Raw genomic sequence first — 21,382 nt, 5'->3', positions numbered from 1 at the left:
AATTCATCTCCCAGAACTTGTTCCAGCCTGAAGAGAAATATATGCCAACTACCCATACTCAGTGGCTAAAATCATTTCACTCAATATTGTGCTTGCCTTCAAACGCTAGGTACAGAAACTATGGAAGGTAGAATAACCCTCCAAGTAGGAAAAAATCTGACTTCTGAAAAGAGACTCATTACTAAGTGAATTAGACTAAACTGATATCCATTTCCTTAGGAGAAAACTAACAGTATAATCCACAATTTCCACCTACAACCCACAGAAAGAAAGGTCCAGTTGGAGCTGCCAAGATGCTGGGTCAAAAGGCGAAAATAAACAAGTAATAAAATTATCATAGAAGGGCAGACCAAACAACAAATAATGAGTTCTGAGTTCAGTTCAATAAAAGCAGAGGCATATACAACTTAACAATGGCATCATCGTATTAAACGTCTCCCCCTCCCCCACCCCCCAGGTCACCAGCGGGACTAGGAATAAATTCCGCGGGCAAGTGTTCTTGGTGGCTCTTGGTTTTGTCTCTTTCGTTACACTTTCCCGGCATGGGAAAGGTGGCTAGCACTTAGCTGGCCGTCAGTAGTTATCAAATAAATGACTCAACACTATCTCATTTCTCCCCCTTTCTAAGCCATGAATTCCCTTTCCCTACCCTGGCAACAAGGCATGTGACATGGTACGGACAGAGCTGAGGAAGAACACGACGGCAAAGAGAAGACTCATCCACGTCTGTTTGGCGTTCTGTTACTTTACTTTGCCGACACTGGGTGCTTTGCTTGCAGTATGTATGTTTACCACGTGTGTGCCTGGTGCCTGTGGAGTTCAGTAGAGGGCATCCCCCTGGAACCGGAGTTATGGATGGTTAGGAGCTACCAAGTGAGTGCTGAGAAGTAACCCTGGGTCCTCTGCAAGGGCAACAAGTGCTTTTAACCAATGAGCCATCTCCCCACACCCCATTAATGTTTAAATATTCAAATTCGCATGTTGCTGATTTCTGGTTTTCCTATTTACTAGGTTTCCTTGCAGCTATTCATTTGGTAATTATTTACAGAACACATGTGCTGTTCCAAACACTATTCTATGTGCCAGGAATACATATTCTAATTTCCTGCTCTCGTGCACATCGTATTCTAGTGGGAGACAGAAGTGGTTAATATGTATAAACTATAGCAGGAATGGCAAGCACTATAATAAATCCCACGAGGTCAAGGAAAGAGTGAATGCTGGTGACTCTGGACGCCCAGGAGGTTATCTACAGGCAGCATGTCAGCAGCAGCCCGAAGGGAGTGAGGAAGACGTTCCAGCATGTACAGAGGAAGATGCCGAGGAGACCATCACAGAGGAGATGAGGAGGAACACCAAGGAGGCCACCCAGGCAGGAAGGCAACAATCAAAGACAAAAGGATGGTTGGCAGTGAGGTGAGGGGAGTGTCCTGCATCCCATCACAAAGGACCTTGCATCCTAACTTAGTTCTTCAAATTTCTTTTGAGTAAAATAGAAAGAACACTGGGACTTCTAAAAGGGACAACGTGTCTTTGGTGTGTAAAGCAGACCAAAGGGAAAGAATCAGGAGGCTTCTGGGATTAGTCAACTAAAGGTGACGGTGACATGGGTGACGTGGCAAGGATGGAGGTGGACAGAAAAAAAAAATATATTCTGAATATATTTCAAAAGTTGAGCTGGGTATGTCCCCAAAGGATATGATGCCAATGACCCAGATGTGGGACAAAGGTAAGAGCAGGGACAAGCAGGTTATGGCAGAAGGAGGGTGGAGAAGTTGGCTAAAGGCACATCCCTACAGTTACACCAGGCTCCACAGATCACTAGTGCCCACAGCTAAGAAAACGGACCACGTACTTTCCAACAGCTAGACGAGAGGCTTCCAATGTTCTTGCTACGAACAAACAATAAATATCTGAGGCAATGAATACGCTAATTCCATTTACTTGATCAAAAGAGATAAACATTGTTTTGGGCAGAGGTAGGTGACCAAGATTTCTGTTCCATGCATGGGAACTGTAATATACTTTGTAGTAAAGGAGAAATACAGGGTGCAAAGCTGGCCATGTGAGTCCTGACTCAAGACTTGAGACTGATGATGTAAGCCTAGGACTTACAGAGGACCCCCGACGCTAAGGCACATAGTAGGTCCACTCAGAGCCATAGCCATAGTCAGTTGACGCTGGTTGCCAATGGCAGAGTGCCAAAATACAGCGTGGAGCAGTTAGGACTGAGACAGAGAGTCCACGTGGCCTAAAATATTTCCCATCTAGCTTTTTTACAGACAGCTTTGCCAACCAGGGAAGAGAGACAGTGTAGACGATGGCTATGAATTGAATCCTGAGGCATTTCAAAGGCTAGAGTTCAGAAATAAGAGAAGGGTCACACAAAGGACAATATAAAGAGAAAGACATCAAAACAACTGTTACCAATTTTGAGAGCCACGTATCACACTCACTCTTCTCCTATCTCAATGTACCCACAATGCCTAAAACCCTGCAAAACAGCTAAACTTGCTCCTAACTCCACCCCGTCTGACACACACACTCAAGCTACATCATCACAGCCATACTTCTTTTAAAAAAATGATAAAATATGGTGCATTCTCGAGCTCCGATGGCTCCTTTGCTGTCTACAGATTGCTCTTTCTCACTCTCATTATGACTTTAATATGGTGTTTATTAGAAAGCTGACGAGGGGAATGGCTGCAGTCACATTTCGTCTTGGTATAAAGGCAGTCTGCATCGCTAGACTAGAATTAATGAATGCCATCAGGCTTGTCAACACATACCTGGTGCTCCAGCCTCACAACTTCCCCTGCTCTAAAACTACTTCTCATTCTTTCATTCTGTGACTTTTGCACGGTTTCATTGTCTCAGGTTGCTGAAAATTTATGAGTTGTATTTGCAATTGAGAAAATCGAATAGACTGTGGAACCCTTACCTAATATGTATGTATATATGTATGTATGTATTTGGTTTTTTGAGACAGGGTTTCTCTGTGTAATAGTTCTGGCTGTCCTGGAACTCTCACTTTGTAGACCAGGTTGGCCTTGAACTCACTGAGATCTGCTTGCCTCTGCCTCCCAAGTGCTGGGATTAAAGGCATGTACCACCACTGCCCGGCTACCTAATATTTATAACATTATAATATTGTATATTATACAATATACTAAACTGTTATATAATATGCAGCACATAATTTTGTATGTTATGTAATGTGTATTATATAAAATTATATATTACACTATAACATTTATACACCAAATAGCTACAGTTATACCAAACACCAACATACACAATACTACTGACACATTTACAGAGATTCTCGCTGGAAGCTTGATAATGAATAAAACAAAAATGAGCCTTGCATTATTTTCTAATAAGATTAAGAAATTTAAAAGATGAACTTCAATGAAAATGTGCCATCTGCTTCATATAAATCACAGGAGTTCTATTTTACAGCTCTTCATTCAGAAAACTAAGTTGTTTTAAGGTTCCATAGGCAAACATCAAGTAAATATAACTTTTAAATGTTTACCTAGTTAGCTATTATGTTTGAATGTATTGATTCGAGTTTACAGGAACTTATTTGTAGGAAGTTTTACTAAGTTCAAACATGCAACCACCCACTACTCAAATGATGTAATTAAGAAAACGTACAGTAATTTCAGCCCCTCTTTACAAAAAAGAGAAAAAGAGAAAGAAATCACATTAAGGAAGACCTGTATGATCAGTCCTAGAATAAATAAAAGTAACTTGAATTACATACAACACTGTTTCACAAAATGAATCTGCCTTCTACCACATACCAACAATAGTCCAAACTATGGAAATCATGGGTTTTCCCCTAGCCTTTAAGAAAAATATAAAATCTAAAATAAGTAACTTTCAAGTTACCGCCCCCAACAAAAACCACCTGCAGTATCAAAGGGACTACACAGGCAGGGTTGCACCTTGAATCCTATGTGAGCAAGCCAGTCATTGCCACTACACAGTTAATCCAAGACTACAAGGATACATCCACTAAAATTCTGAAAACTGGAAGTTTCCAGATATTCAATCTTACATTCATCCCATTACAGTCACTCTCCATGGAATTTAACAAAAAAGATGTGTCCTTAATACTATGGCTCTGTATTATAATTTGAAGTCAGATATGGTGATACCACTCACAGTACTGTTTTTGTTCAGTATTGCTTCGATTATTCAGGGTCTTTGTGTCCCCCATAAATTTTTTGATTTTTTTTTTCCTATGTCTGGTGAAAAACAAGACTGGAATATTGATTGGGATTACACTGAATCTGTAGATTGCTTTTGGTAGAATGGTTATTTTCACAATCTTTTTTATAATTCATGAGCACAGAATGCCTTTCCATCTTCTAGTGTCTCCACTTCTTTCCTCAGTACCCTAAAAATTTTCATTGCAGAGGTCTTTTGTTTCCTTGGTTAGGTTTATTTCCAGGTGCGTGTGTGCGTGCGTGCGTGCGTGCGTGCGTGCGTGCGTGCGTGCGTGTGTGTGTGTGTGTGGTGTCTCCTGTGAATAGAACAGTTTCTCTAATTTCTTTTTTGGTATGTTTGTCATTGGTAAGTAGGAAGGCTACTTACTTTTGTGTGTTAATTTTGTATCCAGCCACTTTACTGAAATTATTTATTAGTTCTTAAAAACTCAGAATTAAAAATAGCATGGTACTGACACAAAAAACGGACAGACAGATGACTAGACTAGAATCAAGGACCCAGCTAGAAGACCACACAACTGCATTTACCTGATTTTTGACCAAGATGTCAACAACACACATTGGGCAAAAGCAGCATCCTCAACAAATGATGCTAGGAAGACCGGATTTAACACACAGAAAGATGAAACTAGGTCCTCATCTCTCATCCCGCACAAACGGGACAAGGACCTCATTGTCAAGACCTGAAACTGCTGGGGAAAAAGGAGGGAGCGAACTTCAACTCACAGGCACAGGAAAGCGCTTTCCCGATAAAATTTTGGTAGGACGACAAAGAAGACCACCAGGAAATGGAGTCAAACTAGATGTCCATCAACAGACAAGGAATAAGGAAAACATGGCACATACACACAACGGAATATTAGTGAGCTGTGAGGTGTATAAAATATAAAAAATGAAATTTGCATGTAAATGTATGAGACTGGAAAAAAATTACACTTCGTGAGGTCGGGCCTAACAACACAAATTCTGCATTTTTCTCTCTCAAGTGGGGATTCCGGCTTCTAATTTTTTGTTTTGCATGCTCGACTTGGAGCGCAAGTGGAAGTCAGCAAAGAGAAAGAGGCCTTTGGGAGGAGCCATGTTCAGGCAGGGCAACAGATGACAGGGAAAATGAAAGTAGTGAGGTAGAATGCTGGGGGGAGAAGGGGGGGGCTCCAGAGGATGGGTTTAACTGGCATGAGGGGGGGAGGGCTAACTTAAATGGTGTGTTAAAAAAAAAGCCATAGGAAAACCCACTACTTCTCAACTTACTTAAAAAATATAACTGGAAGGATGGTCAAATATATGGAATATGAAATAAGATGGGGAAATAATAGGGGTGAAAGATTAAGGGGCAACAGAGGCAGGGGGTGGGGGGAAAGAGGGATGATAAAGAGGTTAGCCCAGACTAAGGATCTATGAAAAAGCCTTATGGAAACCCACTAGTTAATGAGCTCACTTAACAATCTAATTTAAAAGAAGGAGTTCGAATGAGGTACCCTACATAAGCAGACAATGACACTTCCAGAAGAAGTTATGAAATGAAAATCTCAGGGCAAGGCATGGGGTATCCTGCTATGAGTTACTAGTCAGGAAGGACCAGAGCTCTTCAAACACACAGGTTTCTGCCAGGGCCCTTGGTTACCCACCATAACTATATCATAAGACTCCATGGCTGAAGACACCGCACGCTAACAGGGAAACTTCCTCTCTGTTGGCTAGTTCTCACAGTGCCAGATGCAGGCTGCTGGGGACGAAAACACGCTCCTGGTCTTTACCCAGCACTGCACCCTTCACGCTGTAATATTGGTGTAACAGGGGCACAAGTACTTTCAAGTTGGATTTCAAGCCCGCTCCACAGGACTTTCATGCCTGGTACTAGTCTCTTGGTCAATAGCCCATGGCTGGGAGAAGCCACAGGCCCCAGACCAGAAGTTGTTATTGTTGTTTTGCTAAATGGTCATGTTGTCAAACTGCTTTCTAAGTATTTATGCTTATACCCATAGACCTGGAATGCTGTCAACCTTGGTCAAAAAAAAAAAAAGTACAGTAGTCACCAGTCAATAGAGAGATAGGTAATTTGTCAATGTGCTAAGATCAAGAGACTGAGTGTGAAGCCCTAAACAGGACATCTGTATTCCTCCCACTATTACCACAGTTCAGAGAGCATCAAGGAAAAGGTGAAAGGAATTTAAAAGCCCAAGCAGACAAAGTAGTGCAGTGACATGCTGTCATATGCTATGACACAGCTACTGTAATCATGAACTCTCTGCAGCTATGGTCACCTGCACAAGACCTACGAAAGATCAAGCCAGCTAAAACCGGTACAGGTGGGGTACATGATCTACAAGCCTCACCCACTAGTGAGAAGCTGCTAGCCGTGGGTAGTCGCTGGGGGAGAGAGAATCATTCATTTTAGAGGATGTGACCACTGCTGCATTTCCCACGTTCCAGAGCATGGCCCCACACCCATGAACATATGGGTAGCTCTAGCTAGACTTAATGAAGTCTAAAAAAGTGCAGCTGGGAGGGATTGGGGAAGAGTTGGAAAAGGAAAGTGGGGGTAGATGTGAGAATTTATTGTATACACCTATAAGATTCTTAAAAATAAGAAAAACTAAAATGGCTAATAATTCCTTAAAATCCAAAGAGAAAAGAATTAGCACAGTTCAGTAAGTACTGCCACAGGTCACTGACCATCCTTACGCACTCCTCACTGTATGCACACCTCACTGGGCAGCCACAGTAACTAACTCTCTGATTACTGCTACCCCTACGCTAGAGAGAAACGGATGTTTCTCAAAGATGTCTTCTGAGGTCATCAAGGTCATGCCATGGTTAGCTCGGCCAAGTGACTTGTTCAAGATGGCGAAGCCAGAACTAAAATTCAAATGCCTTGTGTCTGTCACCATAGCACACCAGCTTCTCTAGAGGCTGAAGGAATCACCCTAGATGGTACTTCCTAAATGGAGTTTCATGAAACTCCAGAGCCACTGGGATGTTACTGATGTCCTAAGAAATCAGTACTCAAAGGTTCGAACGTCTGGGATGCATTCCCTTATATGATAATTTTCTAGAATTTTAATATGTACATTATTATTAGTCTCCAAGAATGTATTAAATGAAAATGTTTAGTTTATGAAATGACAAAACCCTGTGTTTGAAAGCAAACCTAGTATCTCAATGAACACTTGTGTTCAAGTATGCTTAGCTTGGGAAATGGTTGCCCGGTTCAAGCCTCTCATTCCACGATTTGTAAAATGACGTTCAGAAACGAAGTGACGTGGCAGAAGTTTGGTAAGTCACTAAGGAAGGCTCAAGGCAGGGAGTGGGTGGCAACCCGAGACGTGCTTTCTCATTATCACTCAGTTTCGTGTCTAGTTCTACAAAGTTCAACACCATTTCTTAAAAAGCATTTCATCAGTCAATTACCCTCATTAATTGCAAGGGGGTAAAGAAAACCCACTGAAGCTCAAAAATGTCCTACCGCTGACGGTACCGGGATCTCAAACTTGGGCAATGTTTCCACTGTAATAACGCTGAATGACGATGTTCAGCCCAGAACTCCTACTTTTCTTCCTTTGAAACAGAGCACCCTTGAACCGCTCATACCGTCTTGTTTTGATATTACAGTGAATTACTGTAATATCAAATGTAACCAAGAGTTAGCATTTCCATCTTGGATTACTCACCCTTCAGACTCTCCTTCAGTTATTGTGACTGTCTGGATAAAAAGCAACATGCTCTTCATATCCCTTTCCTCAACTCAGCTAGTAGATTGTCATCATTTCACCCACCCCTTTCAGCAAGTAGACAACAGTCCTGGGCCATTGGTGCCATCTGGCGGTAGGTTCGGGAACTGTTTGACTCAACTTTTCCAGTAAGAGTTCCATTTGAACCCTCCACCCAGATAGTACTTGCTTTCTTTTCAGTAAAATCTTTTATTTTCCCTTATTCTGTTCTGCCATATTTACTCAACTGAATAAAAAAAAATGTACAGTCTAGCCTCAGAGATACCCCATCACAGAGCTTTCCCAACACAGATTACTTGAATTTCTATTATTAATGTGTTCAATGCCTTGAAGGAATGGCAGTGCATGAAGGACCTTGAGGATTACTACAGGGTCAGCTAACTCCTTTTAAGGCAGAATTGTCCCCAGAAGAAACATTGCCACCAGCAGCACACAGCAGGAGGCCCAAGGTTAAGACCCAGGCCTCCCCTTTCCAAATCCACCTGTGCTGTAGACTCCAGGCTCTTGAACAGAGTTTCTCTGTTTTTACATTCTTCCCAACTAGTTATATTATTTTGAGGGCAGGGTACACGACTCCATCCCTGTACCGTGCCCTCGATCCCTGTGCCACGCCCACCCAGTGCTCAGCACACTTTTTGTTGTCTATTACTGTGTTGAGACCAGAGTGTTCCCTGGTCTAGGCTACAGCTCATTCTATCTCATTATAACAGTAGATTTTCAGGCTGTGCCTCGCCCGGACAAACCCCATTTTACAAGCAGAATTCGACTCTCCTTTGAGTGCAAAGGCAGAGGCAGGAGGACTCTGCACCTTGGCGGACATGTAAACAACCCCCCCCCACCCGACAGCACCACCAGTACAGACTGATAAATAAATAATAGATACAGATAAATAACTAAGTCACTCCTGAAAGTACACACAGTGATATTCTATCAAATTATCCAAGTAAATTGGAACCAATTGAGCACGTGGTGTATTAAATCCTTTCAAGCACTGGCGAGGTAGCACAGTGTCTAAAGATACTTGCTGCCAAACCTGACAACCTGCATTTGATCTCCAGGACCCACATGCTGGAGGGAGAGAACCAACTCCCACATGAAGCTGGCATGTCTGTGTATGCATACACACACACATACACACACACACACACACACACACACACACACACTCAATATTCACAAATGTAACAAAATCCTATCATCAGGAAAACCAGGCCCAAGAACTTATCAAACAAAACAGATAAATGAAAAAGCATGGCATCCTCACCTGGATGCTGTAAAGAAAAGCATGTTCCCCGAAACTGTGGGGAGCCCCACATTGGGAACCATATGTTACTGGGCAAATTCGGACTTCCTCTTTGGGGTTCCTAGTCTTACTAACAAAAGAATTTAGAAACAGACTTGAAAGGAAGTGTGACAGCAATTTTATTAGAAATGGAGAGAAAACTCTTCAGAGTTTGCAAGCTGTGAATCGTAGCACCTCCTGGAAGAAGACTGCAAGGAGGAAGAAAAAGCCATAGTTTGTAAGCAGGTGTAGCTTCAGAGAAAGAATGAGAAAGCCCAGAGAATCAGGAAAGTCACGTTTAAGCTTTGGAAAAAAGAAAGTTGTTTTCTAAGTAACTCAGCAAAGTGGGCAGGCTCAGCTGTGCTTGGAAGCTCTGCAGCAGCTATGCAGAGTGTGGGGTTTCTGGGACTGATAAGTACATTATCCTTACTACATATTAAAGGGGTAATTATTCCTCCCCTCTCCTTAGCATAGCTTGGGAGTATCAGCCTCCCTGAGGGCCACTCTTGACAAGGTGATTGACAGGCCCAGATGGATTAACTTAAGGGAGGAGACAATGACATATCACGTTCTAATCTTCGGAGCACATCAGAATGTCTGGTCTTCACCCAGGGCCAAAGGTACATTCTTTCGGCCAGGACGAAATTGCTTCCCTTACTGCGAGCCGCAACAGAGCTTTATATCCACCCTCAGTGGTTTCCAACACTACTCTAACACCTCCCACCCCCAACAAGCTCTAAGGTAATTTAGAAGATGGGCAGAGAATAGGGAATAGAAATAACTCATTTTCACCATGAAAATCTAGAGTTCCAGAAGGGATCAGTGTCTGGACTGGACTTTCAATCACACCTTTATACATCCCTCCCAGAAGAGACAAGGACCCAGAGCCCCCTTACAGCACTTTTGGCATCTGGCCCAGAAAGAACCAAGGACATTCACTTTTAACTAAGAAAAACTTGTCTACTTTAAGAGTCCTCTAACTGCCTATCCTATTTTTACCTCCTGTCCCCATCAAGAACACTTAACACTGAAGGGTTGTGACTACCACTGGCCTGTCATCTAATCATCAGCTGGGTCAAAGGACCAGCAGACGGAGAGCTCCAGAATTCTTCTGACCTACTCCTCTGGCTGGACCTGGTTCTGCTCCTCAGCTTCTACACTCCCAACACTTCACACGGACAACTTGACTTAACATCGAAGCTCAGCTCAACTCTGACCCAGTGGCTCTTGGCCAGATTCAAACCTCCGGCTTATCTGATTGCCCAGCACCTTAAACAAACACCTACAGAGATTCTCTGTGCATGTGCATCAGCCTGTTTTCTACTTTTCGTTCGGTAAGGCATCTGGAACTCCTCCAACAGCTACAATCTCTTTAAGTCTTCAGCAGTCACTATAACCTACACATACAGATGTATTTGCTGCACGGAGTGTGACGTGTGATCTCAGAGCCAACAGTAAAGAAGACTGGTATAAAAGAGCCTGTGTGAGCTGGGGAGAGAGCTAAGCTGGCAAAGCACTTAGCTGTGCAAGCGTGAAGGATCTGAGTTTGCTCCCCAGAACCCACGTAGAAAAGCCAGGCATGGGAGTGCATGATGATTATCCCAGCGCTAGGGAGACACTGACGTATCTCTTTGGCTCACTATCCATCCAGTCTCACTTATCTCCAGAGCACTGAGACTCTGCCTCAAAAACTACAGCAGACAGCACCCAGGGGAGAACACTTTAAGACCTCTGGCCTCCACGTGAGTGTGCATGCACCTATGAGAAAAGAACCTGTGTTTGTCTGGGCCAGCGATGGAGGGAAACTGAGACGACTTGGCAAAGCGGGGCCTCACAAAACCCGAATAGCTTCTAAATTTACTTTCATTCAATCAATTCTGACATTGTAGAAAGACTGACGTGTTTGTTTCTGACAGAACACATTCACTACATATTACTGTACTTACTGAAAACCTACAACATTTTCACCATATTGTAAGTAAAGGCTTTTCTGCTTAGGAAGTTAACTGCCATCATATAACAGTACCTCTATGGAGAACGTTGCCAATAACTGTTACATTGTAACTTTGGAGATACAGTCCATTCATAAATGAGTCTACTTATTAAGGGCTTCACCTTGGGTTTTTTGTTTTTGTTTTTTTCTTGTTGTTTTTGAGACTGGTGTCTTACCCGGGCTCCCATTGGGTGCACAGCCCCTTCTTTTAAAAAGACCTAACCAGCCTTGCCTAAACAAGACAGGACGGAAAAACTGTAGCACAGGAACTAATTTTGCAGAAACTATTTAGTACCAGGTGCATTACAACCACAAGGGTCTGCCAATGGAAGAGGCCTATGTGTTCAATCCAGGAGTTAGAGGCAGACCCTGTCTCAGAAGACAAAGAAAACAAAAAGACAAGAGTTTAAGTTAGCTTTGCTCCTTTATCATAAAACAACCCTCAACCTTAAGTTTCAGAAAGGTACCCATAAACATCCAAGTATACTTATTAATAACTATACACTCTAGCCCAGTGTTATACTATAAGCCCGGTGACTACTTTACACACGCACAGTCACTTCTGCAGCCCTATTTTACAAGACGGCAAGTTAAGAAGTAAGACCAGGATGGGGTCTCAGAGCAAAAACCATGGGTTTCCAAGATTCTAGCTTCACCACTTTAGGGGGAACCTCACAGGTTTGCACAAGACTGCATCGCTTCAGCTCTCCTCGGGGCTGTGAAGTCAATGGGGCCTGAAGGCAACTGGACCTCCGTGGCTATTTTAACGTTACGGTAAAAAATAAAAATAGAAAAGTTCACACAGTGATAAGAAAAGGGGAGTGTAGCCAAGAGCTTTTCCGTCTTTGGTGGCCAGCTCAGGGTTGCACCAGACACCTCGCTCTAGATTTGCTCAACGTGCAAGGCAAGAGGTGGTGCCACCATCTTGCTAGTCGGTTTCCTGTCTGTGGATGGCATTCGGGGTGCAAACTTTTTAAAACTCAGTTTATTGTTGTTGCTGTAGTTTTTTTTTTTTTTTTAAAGTTACCCTACAAATAACAGGGTTCATTAGGGCATTTGCACACGAGCCTATCCCAGTGCCTGGCTCACACTCTCCTCCCACTTCCTCCCTCCCACTACGCCTGCGCCCCCAGCCAGAGGGCGTGCAAACTCGGTTCACTTTAGGAGTGAAGCCCCGGGTCCCCCGAAGTTCGGCGTCCGTTCGGAGGGGGATGGGCTCGGCACGGCCGGCTGCTCCCGGCTGCTCCCGGCTGCTCCCGGGAGGGCGGCGGGGCGCAGGAGGGCGGCGGGGCCACGCCGCGGAGGTCAGCGGGTGCAGCGCGGCGCCGCGGGCCGCCGGCCTGCGGTCGCTGCAGAGGGCGGTTGGCCCCGCGCCGCCCTGCGCGTCCGCGATGCGTGCCGAGCCCCGGTCCCCGTCGCCCCGGGCTGGGCACGGGCTGCGGAGCCGGCCGGGCAGAGCACGGCCGGCGCGGCTGCTCCTCGGGCCGGCGCGGAGCTGGGCGAGCGACTTACTGAAGAACAGGCGGTAGTCCTCCGAGTGGGGATGGCCGCGCTCCTCCGTGCGGTACAGGGACATGACGCGACGCGGGGGGCGGGCGGCGGCCCCCACGCGCCACCCTCGGCCGACGCTCAGCAGCGGCAGCAGCGCGCGCATGGCGGACCGGACTGCGCGGATCGGCGGGCGGGCGGGACTGAGCCTGGCGCGGCCGCACGACGGCGCCCCCTGCCGCTCGGAACTGGCACTGCCTCCCGGGGTGGCCTCAAATCCCAGCCTGTTCTGAAACCCCCCTGGACTGCCTCCTCCAAGGCACCCCCACACCTTCGCCTCGGGAATTCACCACCATGCACTCACTCATTCACACGCTGTCAATGTCTACGGTCATACTTGCATGACATTAGTGTAGTATTGGTTGCATGGCTCTAGAAGCTGCTCAAAGACTTGTCCAAACCAGGAGACAAGAGGACACACACACGCGCGCACACACACACACACACACACACACACACACACACGACTATAACACATGATCAAGCCTCCTCGTGAAGACCTTTGATACAGACTTAACCAAAATCTGTAATTCCCTCAAATGCCACTTCCTCCACAAAGCCCTTTAATATTTAACCGAAGTAGAGGCAATGGCCAACTTCCAAGCAATTGCATACATCCCAAGTGTTTATACCTAGTCTAGTGATTACAACTAGTTCCAACAACAGTCTTTATTCCTTTTCTGTGAACCAGTGTTTTGGGGGAATTCTCATTGGAAAGATCTTCAAGATCTCTACCAGCTTCTACTCAACTGAGAGCAGGGTTCTCATCCTCACCTACTGGGCACTTGGGTTATTTCTAGACCTAAATTGTGACAGAATTAAAACAGGTCAGGTCCCAGAAAGGACCTCTTAGGGATGTCACTGGCCGCTTGGACACTGCTCACTCAGCCTGTAGACCCTAAAATAGTTTTGACGACATTGGTGACTTTGTAATGTTAACTTGATTAGGCTGAATTGTTGTCCAATAAAAAGTAAGGGAAGCATTTCCTTTGTGCATGTATCTCATTGAGTCATATAATTTTGTTGCTTATGTATAAAAAAAGCTAAATTTTCAGTTAAACTTCAAAGATTAGTTATTTGAGCAAAATGAATTCCTACTGAAACAAGGTTATGTGCTGCCTAATGGTCTACGTTCTTAAAATTAACATCCAACTCTCCCAAGTATGTGATTTAGGGACATATTTATTACCTTGTGGTATTAAAAGCAATGGCTTGTTTTTGAAACACATAAATTTTCATCTTTTATTTTCTGTAATTTACTGAAATACTTGTGGATCAAAATTAAACATGATATGTGGTACGAAAACAGGGTTGGCTTACTGGATAACTTAACAAATTTCTGAGAATATTTATTATATAGCACTTGCCTATTTCAAATGTAGACATTTGAGGCCTAACTCATTAAATTTCCTCCATGGACATCTGTCATCATCATGTAGCAAGTATGAGTCTTAATTCTTAATTCTAGGACTTTACAAGATGGAAGATAAAGACAAATGTACAAAAGCTCTTGAACACATCTCCAGAATTTACAAACAAAATACAAAACTAGTAGGGTTTGGATGGTTGGTTTTGGTCTTTTGAGACAGAGGCTCACCTCCTCCAAGGTGTGTCTAGTAGACAGCCAAGGTTAGTTAGCGTACTGGTGTTTTATCTGAGGGTAGGGAGACCTCCAAGCCAATCCAGTGTGGATCCCAGGAGACAACTATAATGTGGAAAGTGAAGGATTCTGAATAAGATCCTTCACAACAAACAAAAATCACCAGGCTATAGACGTCAAAGTCAAATTTTGCAGTTTTCAGATTTTCTGTTAATTAACTTTCCTTTTCCTGAAGTATATGTGAAGCAGATGCTGTTGGCTTTCCAACTAAAAAGTAAGTGAAAGTGGTCCAAATAAAAGGTCATGTGTGCTTTAGGCTGTAGAGCTGAGTGGGCAGCAGTACCCACCACCCCACACAAGGCCCAGATGATTCCATCATGAGCCCCAAATGCCAGATGTGGAACTGCAGAATTTTGTGATTAACTTATTGGGTTTAGGTCTTACTATGGTCTCATCATTACTAACTATGACCTGTTGTTGTTTGTTGTTTTTTTACTCTTTACTCTTTGGGGACCTGCCACCCAGCTCCCAAATAAATCACGCATGGAGGCTTATTCTTAATTATAAATGTCTGGCCTTAGCTTAGCTTGTTTCTTGCCAATTTTTCTTAACTTTAAATTATCCCATCTACCTTTTACCTCTGGTCTTTTCCTTTTCTTGCTTCTCTATATCTTACTTTCACTCTCACCCTGTGGCTGGCCCCTTGCATCCTCCTCTCCTTCTCTTGCTCTTTTTTCTTCCTCCTCCCAGATTTCTCCTGTTTATTCTCTCTGCCTGCCAGCCCCACCTCTCCTTCCTCCTGCCTTGCTATTGGCCATTCAGCTCTTTATTAGACCATCAGGTGTTTTAGACAGGCACAGTAACACAGCTTCACAGAGTTAAACAAATGCAACATAAGCAAAAGTAACACACCTTAAAATGATATTATACAACAATGACCTTTTTTCTCTCTTTTGGATTTTGTGCCATTGTATATTGAAAGCATATAACTATTTTTTCACATTGTCTCATAAGAGATTGGCTGCGTTTCAGTAGAGACTTTGTGCATAGACTTTTGAACATTACTGGAACTTTGGGTAAATACATTTTTCCATTATAAAGTGAACATGAGATTTTTATGGGATAGAGGTGGCATATCATGAATTCAAAATGACATTTGGCTGACATGTTGACAGAGTGGACTTATGATTGTCAATTTGCACTCTCAACTAGATTTTGGATCACCTAAGAGACACACCTCTAATCATGACTGTGAGGTTGTTTCCAAAGAGGTTTAACTAGAGAGAAAAAAACCTAACCAAAATGTGGACAGTACTATCCCTTGGACTGGGGTCTTGGGCTGAATAAAAAAGACAAAGAAGAAAGCGAGCTGAGCATCAGCATTATCTCTCTCTGCTTGCTGAGAGCAGACACAATATGACTGTAGGTGGAATTTTCTCTCCCACCTGCCTGTTCCCTAATACTCGACAGCCACTTCTTAAATAATTGACTCTGAGGCATAATATTACTTACAAATGCTCAGCTGGTAGCTCAGGCTTATTACTAACTAGCTCTTACACTTAAATTAACCCATAATTCTTATCTATGTTTAGCCATGTGGCTTGGTACCTTTTCTCAGTCCAGTATTTTATTAAACTAATTCGAGTGATAGATCTTCACAGTGTACAAGCACATTATCCCATAGCATGTGATCAGCTTCCTCACATGATGGACTGTATCTTCAACCTGTGAGCCAAAAGCCGCCTACCCTACTTAAGTTACTTTTGTCATATTTTTTCGCAGCACCAAGAAATGTGTCTCTAATATACGATCAAAATCTCTGTATGTTCTGCCCAATCATTCTGTGAACACAAAACTGCCACACAACTAAACAACAATAGTGAAAGACATATCTCAAAATTGTAGAATCTTTTTTCCTCTTCTCTTCCTACCCTTCTTCATTTTCTTTTTCTTCTGCTGCTTCAAACAGGGCCTCACTACGTAGCCTAGATTGGCCTCAGTACCCCACTGCTGGTATTACCAATAGCAAATACAGTCTTTAAATTTAGAATGCTTCATTGGTTTTTTTTTTCCATTGTTAGTTGCTATGTCTTGCATTATCATTTAGTAAGCACCATTCTTCAAGCTCCTGTCACTAGTACTGTCAGATAGCCTGCTTATGACACACATTGGCTCTCAACTCAGACTGGCATTCCTGAGTACCAGTCTATTCACATATGTATATTGCAGCCTAGGTTAAAACAACCATCACCCCTTGAATGTTGAATGGAGCTGTGTAGCTAAAAGGTACTTCTATTCTTTAAGAGATTTTAATATACTATTCTCTTTTAGTAGTGATAGCATTTTGTTTAGCTTTATTCTAGGCAAATACTTCTTTATTTTTATTTCATAAATCTTTATCTCTTTAATCATCCACACCTCTCATAACTTGATGAATAAAGCTTAAGTTCTCAAAACCCCCTTTTGAACACCTACTTTAAGACAACAAAATTATTTAAAAAACACAAAGAGCTGTTGTACAGCATCTAATTTAGCTTCAATTTTACAGCATTTAAATATAAACAGGGTGTTTCTGAATGAGGCAGTAATTCATTGGTAATCATTTTGTGTGTGTTTCCCACATCTCATAAGTCTTTCAGTTCCATGGAAATTCTTGAAAAGAAGGCTCAACACAACTCAACTCAGCTATATTAGGATATAGCTCTGTTGTGGGATATTTGTACACTATGTGAAACTATATTGCTATGATTAGTGTAAGAAAAAGCTGAACAGCCAATAGCTAGGCAGGAGATACAGGCAGGACTTCAGAGCAGTGTGAGAACTCTGGGAAGAAGAAGGCAGAGTCATTCACCACACACAGAGGAAGCAGCATGAGTTTATGGGGAGATCTACAAAACAGAACATAGATTAAAATAAATGGTATCTGGCTCTCCTGAAATAATTGACCCAAGAAGCAGACTGATCCAGCAAGTAGAAATAGGTTGAAGGATGAGAGATTACTTTAATTCTCCCTCTCTGGGAAAAAAAAAGAATTGTTGGCATGTTAAAATTCTTGCTAGAGTGATTTCATCTGGGTGAAAGCAAGCCTATGTCCTCAGGTCATTCACCTCTTAAAACCTGAAGAGAACTGATGTTACTTTTATGCAAGTCCCAGGGGTTTGCAGAATGTACTTGGTATTAAGCACTGTCTTTCTAGCTCCTCACTAAATTGGACATAATAACATTTATCCATCATACAAAAGTCACATATGAGCTAAGTACATACTATTAAATGGCATGAGGAAAACAAAGTTTTCCTTGACTAAGTATTATGACTGCTTTTAGGCTAAAATAAGCATGAGAAATTTCAGCCCCAATCACACATTATAAATACCTTATAATATTGTAAATACAGAAACCATAGTGATACTCTAATTCAATTCAAGGGTTGAGCCAGTAAATTGGTAATAATGGGTCCTGAACAAAATCTAATGAAAAACCCATCTTTTCTGCCATTTTGTATATTTTTCCCTTTAGGCCTTGAACAATGGGAATTAACTTTGTTTTTAAATGAGTTAACTATAGAACTATTTTTTTTTCCTTTCTTATACATATTCTAATTACATTGTATTCAAAAAGACTCTGGGTTCTAAAGGCAGTTCTTTCAAATAAATTTTATATGATCCATTACCAGAAAATGTGGACAGGATTAATGTATATCAGACCTCATGCTGACCCCCCAAAAAGAATCTCAGCCTCCATCCCTGAAATAGTTCAGGATGGCTTAAGAATTTCAATTCTTGATTTTTGTGATGAGAAGATTTTAAAACCAAGTAGCTGATTTTTAAAAAACATAATTTTTCTTAAAAAATACATTTTTTTCTTCTTCCTGTATTCAAATCTTTATTAATTTGACTAACATTTGTTTAAAAAAATTATTGGTCAGAAGTAGGACAGCAACTGTATATAAAACAATGGAAAAATAAGAGAGGAAGGGGGAGGAGGAGGAAGAAAAGAAGAAGAGGAGGAGGGAGGAGGAGGAGGAAGAGCAGGAGGAGGAGGAGGAGGAAGAAAAGAAGAGGGGGAGAAGGAGAAGAAGAGGAGGGGGAGGAGAAGGAGGAAGAGCAAGAGGAGGAGGAGGAGGAGGAGGAGGAAGATAGTGGTGCCCCCTGGTGATTAAAGTTTGGTGAAAGATTCAGGCATTAAGCAAATAACCACTTCAGCCTATAGCTAGAATTAAAACTGAATTAACTTCAGTCACTGTGGAAAGTGCAGGAGCTGTGACTGAAGAGCTGAGAGATTCAGTTTGGACTAAGGATGACTGGAGGCGTTGGTATAGACACGACACTCCAGGAGACAGTCAATGGAAAGGCAGCCTTGTGGCTAAGAAGACACAAAGGCCCAAAGGCAATATTTATTTGAAATATACTTCCTGATTAAAAAATTTGTGACAGTAAATATGTATTTCCTCAGCTTAGATTTTCCAGGGAGAAGATGCTGAGACAGGGTTGCTTCCAAGGAAGCATTTTTGTAAACAGCACCCGAAGAAGGCAGACTGGAGACTGTTTAATAGCAACCCACACCCCAAACCAGCTTTGATCGACTGACAGTGAGCATTAGGGGTAACATTGCTTGATAGCAGTGTCTCCTGGTGGACCAGAATGGTGGGACCTTTATAAGCCCTCTCTTCCACATCAGTTGAGGATGTAAACATTTTGGAAGGTGTTTCCAGACAGTCTCATGGTTGAAGGCATTCCCTGAGGCTGAGAAAATAAATCCTTCCTTGAAGTGTGTCTGAGTGGCACATCTCCATGTCCACCACAATGCTCAATGTTATAAGCTTTTACAAATAATCAAGAAATAAACTAATAATACAATAGAAGACAGAAGTGGGGAATTCACACATTAAAAAATCACAAATTATCAACAAATAAATACTAAATATGTACAAACATTGTTGGTAATAAGAAAGATGAAAGTGGGGAGACATTCTTTTGTGGTTTAATTTCATCTTTGGTGTATTGCCTTAGCAACAGCATTTCTGCTCATTGTGGGATCACAGATGACAGTTTCTCTGGACATGACATGCTTCTTTGGTGAAGGGGCATCTCCAAAGACGGTTCATTAGAATTTACTGTAACGGGGGGGGGGGGGGAGGGTGGAGGGGATTTCCACACTGCAGGGGGAAAACATAATAATATTAATTGATAAATAAATGTGACCATCTCTGTCAGTTGTGGTGATATATTGTGTATCCTGATAAAATTTGCCTGAAGATCAGAGAACAGAACAAACCACCAGATTAAACATTGAAGCCAGGCAGTTGGGGCACACACCTTTAATCCTAGCACTCGTGGGAGGCAGAGATCCATCTGGATCTCTGTGAGTTCAAAGCCACCCTGGACTACATGAGATTGATTCAGTCTAGGAGAGAAACAGAGCCAGGCAGTGGTGGCACACACCTTTAATCCCAATACTTGGGAGTCACATGCCTTTAATCCCAGCACTAGGAAAACTGAGACAGGAAATGATATGGGTGGTTGGGGAAAGGAATATGAGGTGTGAGGAGACAGGAACTAAAGTCTTTCAGGTGAGGAAAGCTTTTCAGGCTGAGGAGTCCTAGAGGTAAGAAGTGGCTTGTTTCATTGATTCTCTGATCTTTCAGCATCCACCCCAATATCAGGCTCCAGGTTTTTTATTAGAAGACCGTTTAGAATTTGTGTTACAGTCAGCCAATTGGAAAGAAATCTTCTACAAGTGTTGATCTTAAATGCATCTCAAATTACAGTATAGGTGAATGTTTCTGTCCTGCCTAGTCCCGCAGTCATTCAGACCCAAATAAACACACAGAGGCTTATATTAATTATAAACTGTTTGGCCTATTGCTCAGGCTTGTAACTAGCTAGCTCTTACACTTAACCCATACTTCTTGTCTATGTTTAGCCACGTGGCTTGGTACCTTTTCTCAGTGCAGCATTCTCATCTTTTTTTTTTTTTAAGATTTATTTATTTATTACATATACAGCATGTATGACTGCAGGCCAGAAGAGGGCCCCAGATCTCGTAACAGATGGTTGTGAGCCACCATGTGGTTGCTGGGAATCGAACTCAGGACCTCTGGAAGAGCAGTCAGTGCTCTTAACCTCTGAGCCATCTCTCCAGCCCAGCATTCTCATCTTGCTTGTTCTCTCTGTAGCTGACTGGCGACTCCATCCCTGCCTTTCCCCTTCCCAGCCTTCTCCTAGTCTGGTTACCCCGCCTACACTTCCTGCCTGGCTACTGGCCAATCAGTGTATCTGGTTACCCCACCTACACTTCCTGCCTGGCTACTGGCCAATCAGTGTTTTATTAAACCAATAGGAATGACAGATCTTTACAGTATACAAGAGCATTATCCATAGCATTCTAGCCTTCTGTTCTGAGGATACACATTCCTCAAACATTTACAGTGTTTTTCTTTGTCTAAAAAGGAACTTACCTGATTTTACATATAGTTAACAGATGCTAAGAAAAATCTAAAAGCACCCATGAAGCTTAATTTTTTCACTTGGCATTGCTGGACATGTATGAATTATTTTAGACCTGTTTTGAGCACATGATGCCTGCAATATAGATAATATTTTCTGAGCCATCCATCAGGTAATAATTTGCAAAGGTTCATCCAACCGCCATGTGGTGGACAACCTCTGTTCTGTCAGCCCATGACACTTATTAAGAAGCACCTCTACTATTACCCTACAGTAACCCCCCAAAAACATTCAGTTACAAAGGAAGTGAAGAAAGAACAGTACATTAAATATATACATGTATATATTAAATATATATATTTAATTAATCTTCTACAGGTGTTGATCTTAAATGCATCTCAAATTACAGTAGGTGACCTTTCAGGTTTGATGAGAAATGGTTGGGACTGCCCATGGTCTCTAGTGATCATCTTAGAACAATATGGAATCAGCTAGCACATTGGTATAGTGAATACGTACAAAAGCTCTGACCTAATTCCAGTAT

General features: G+C 42.5%; 1 protein-coding gene across 4 annotated transcripts in view; it reads right to left on the bottom strand.

Annotated features, from left to right (window-relative positions):
- Ppa2 (inorganic pyrophosphatase 2) overlaps positions 1–12,917 on the bottom strand; it is an 80,276-nt gene extending 67,359 nt beyond the window's left edge. For 3 of the 4 annotated variants that reach the window (XM_059266282.1, XM_059266283.1, XM_059266284.1), the window contains exon 1: positions 12,757–12,917. In XM_059266282.1, the coding sequence (XP_059122265.1) occupies positions 12,757–12,898 (142 nt within the window). In that variant the 5' untranslated portion in view covers positions 12,899–12,917. Of the gene's footprint in view, positions 1–12,403; positions 12,458–12,756 lie in introns of those variants that run through there. The other variant, XM_059266285.1, reaches the window with a different exon arrangement.
- Positions 12,918–21,382: the final 8,465 nt, after the last annotated feature.

This window comes from Peromyscus eremicus, chromosome 6, assembly GCF_949786415.1.
Source record: "Peromyscus eremicus chromosome 6, PerEre_H2_v1, whole genome shotgun sequence".
In the NCBI taxonomy this organism is placed as follows: domain Eukaryota; kingdom Metazoa; phylum Chordata; class Mammalia; order Rodentia; family Cricetidae; genus Peromyscus; species Peromyscus eremicus.
This window is presented reverse-complemented; position numbering and strand designations above follow the sequence as displayed.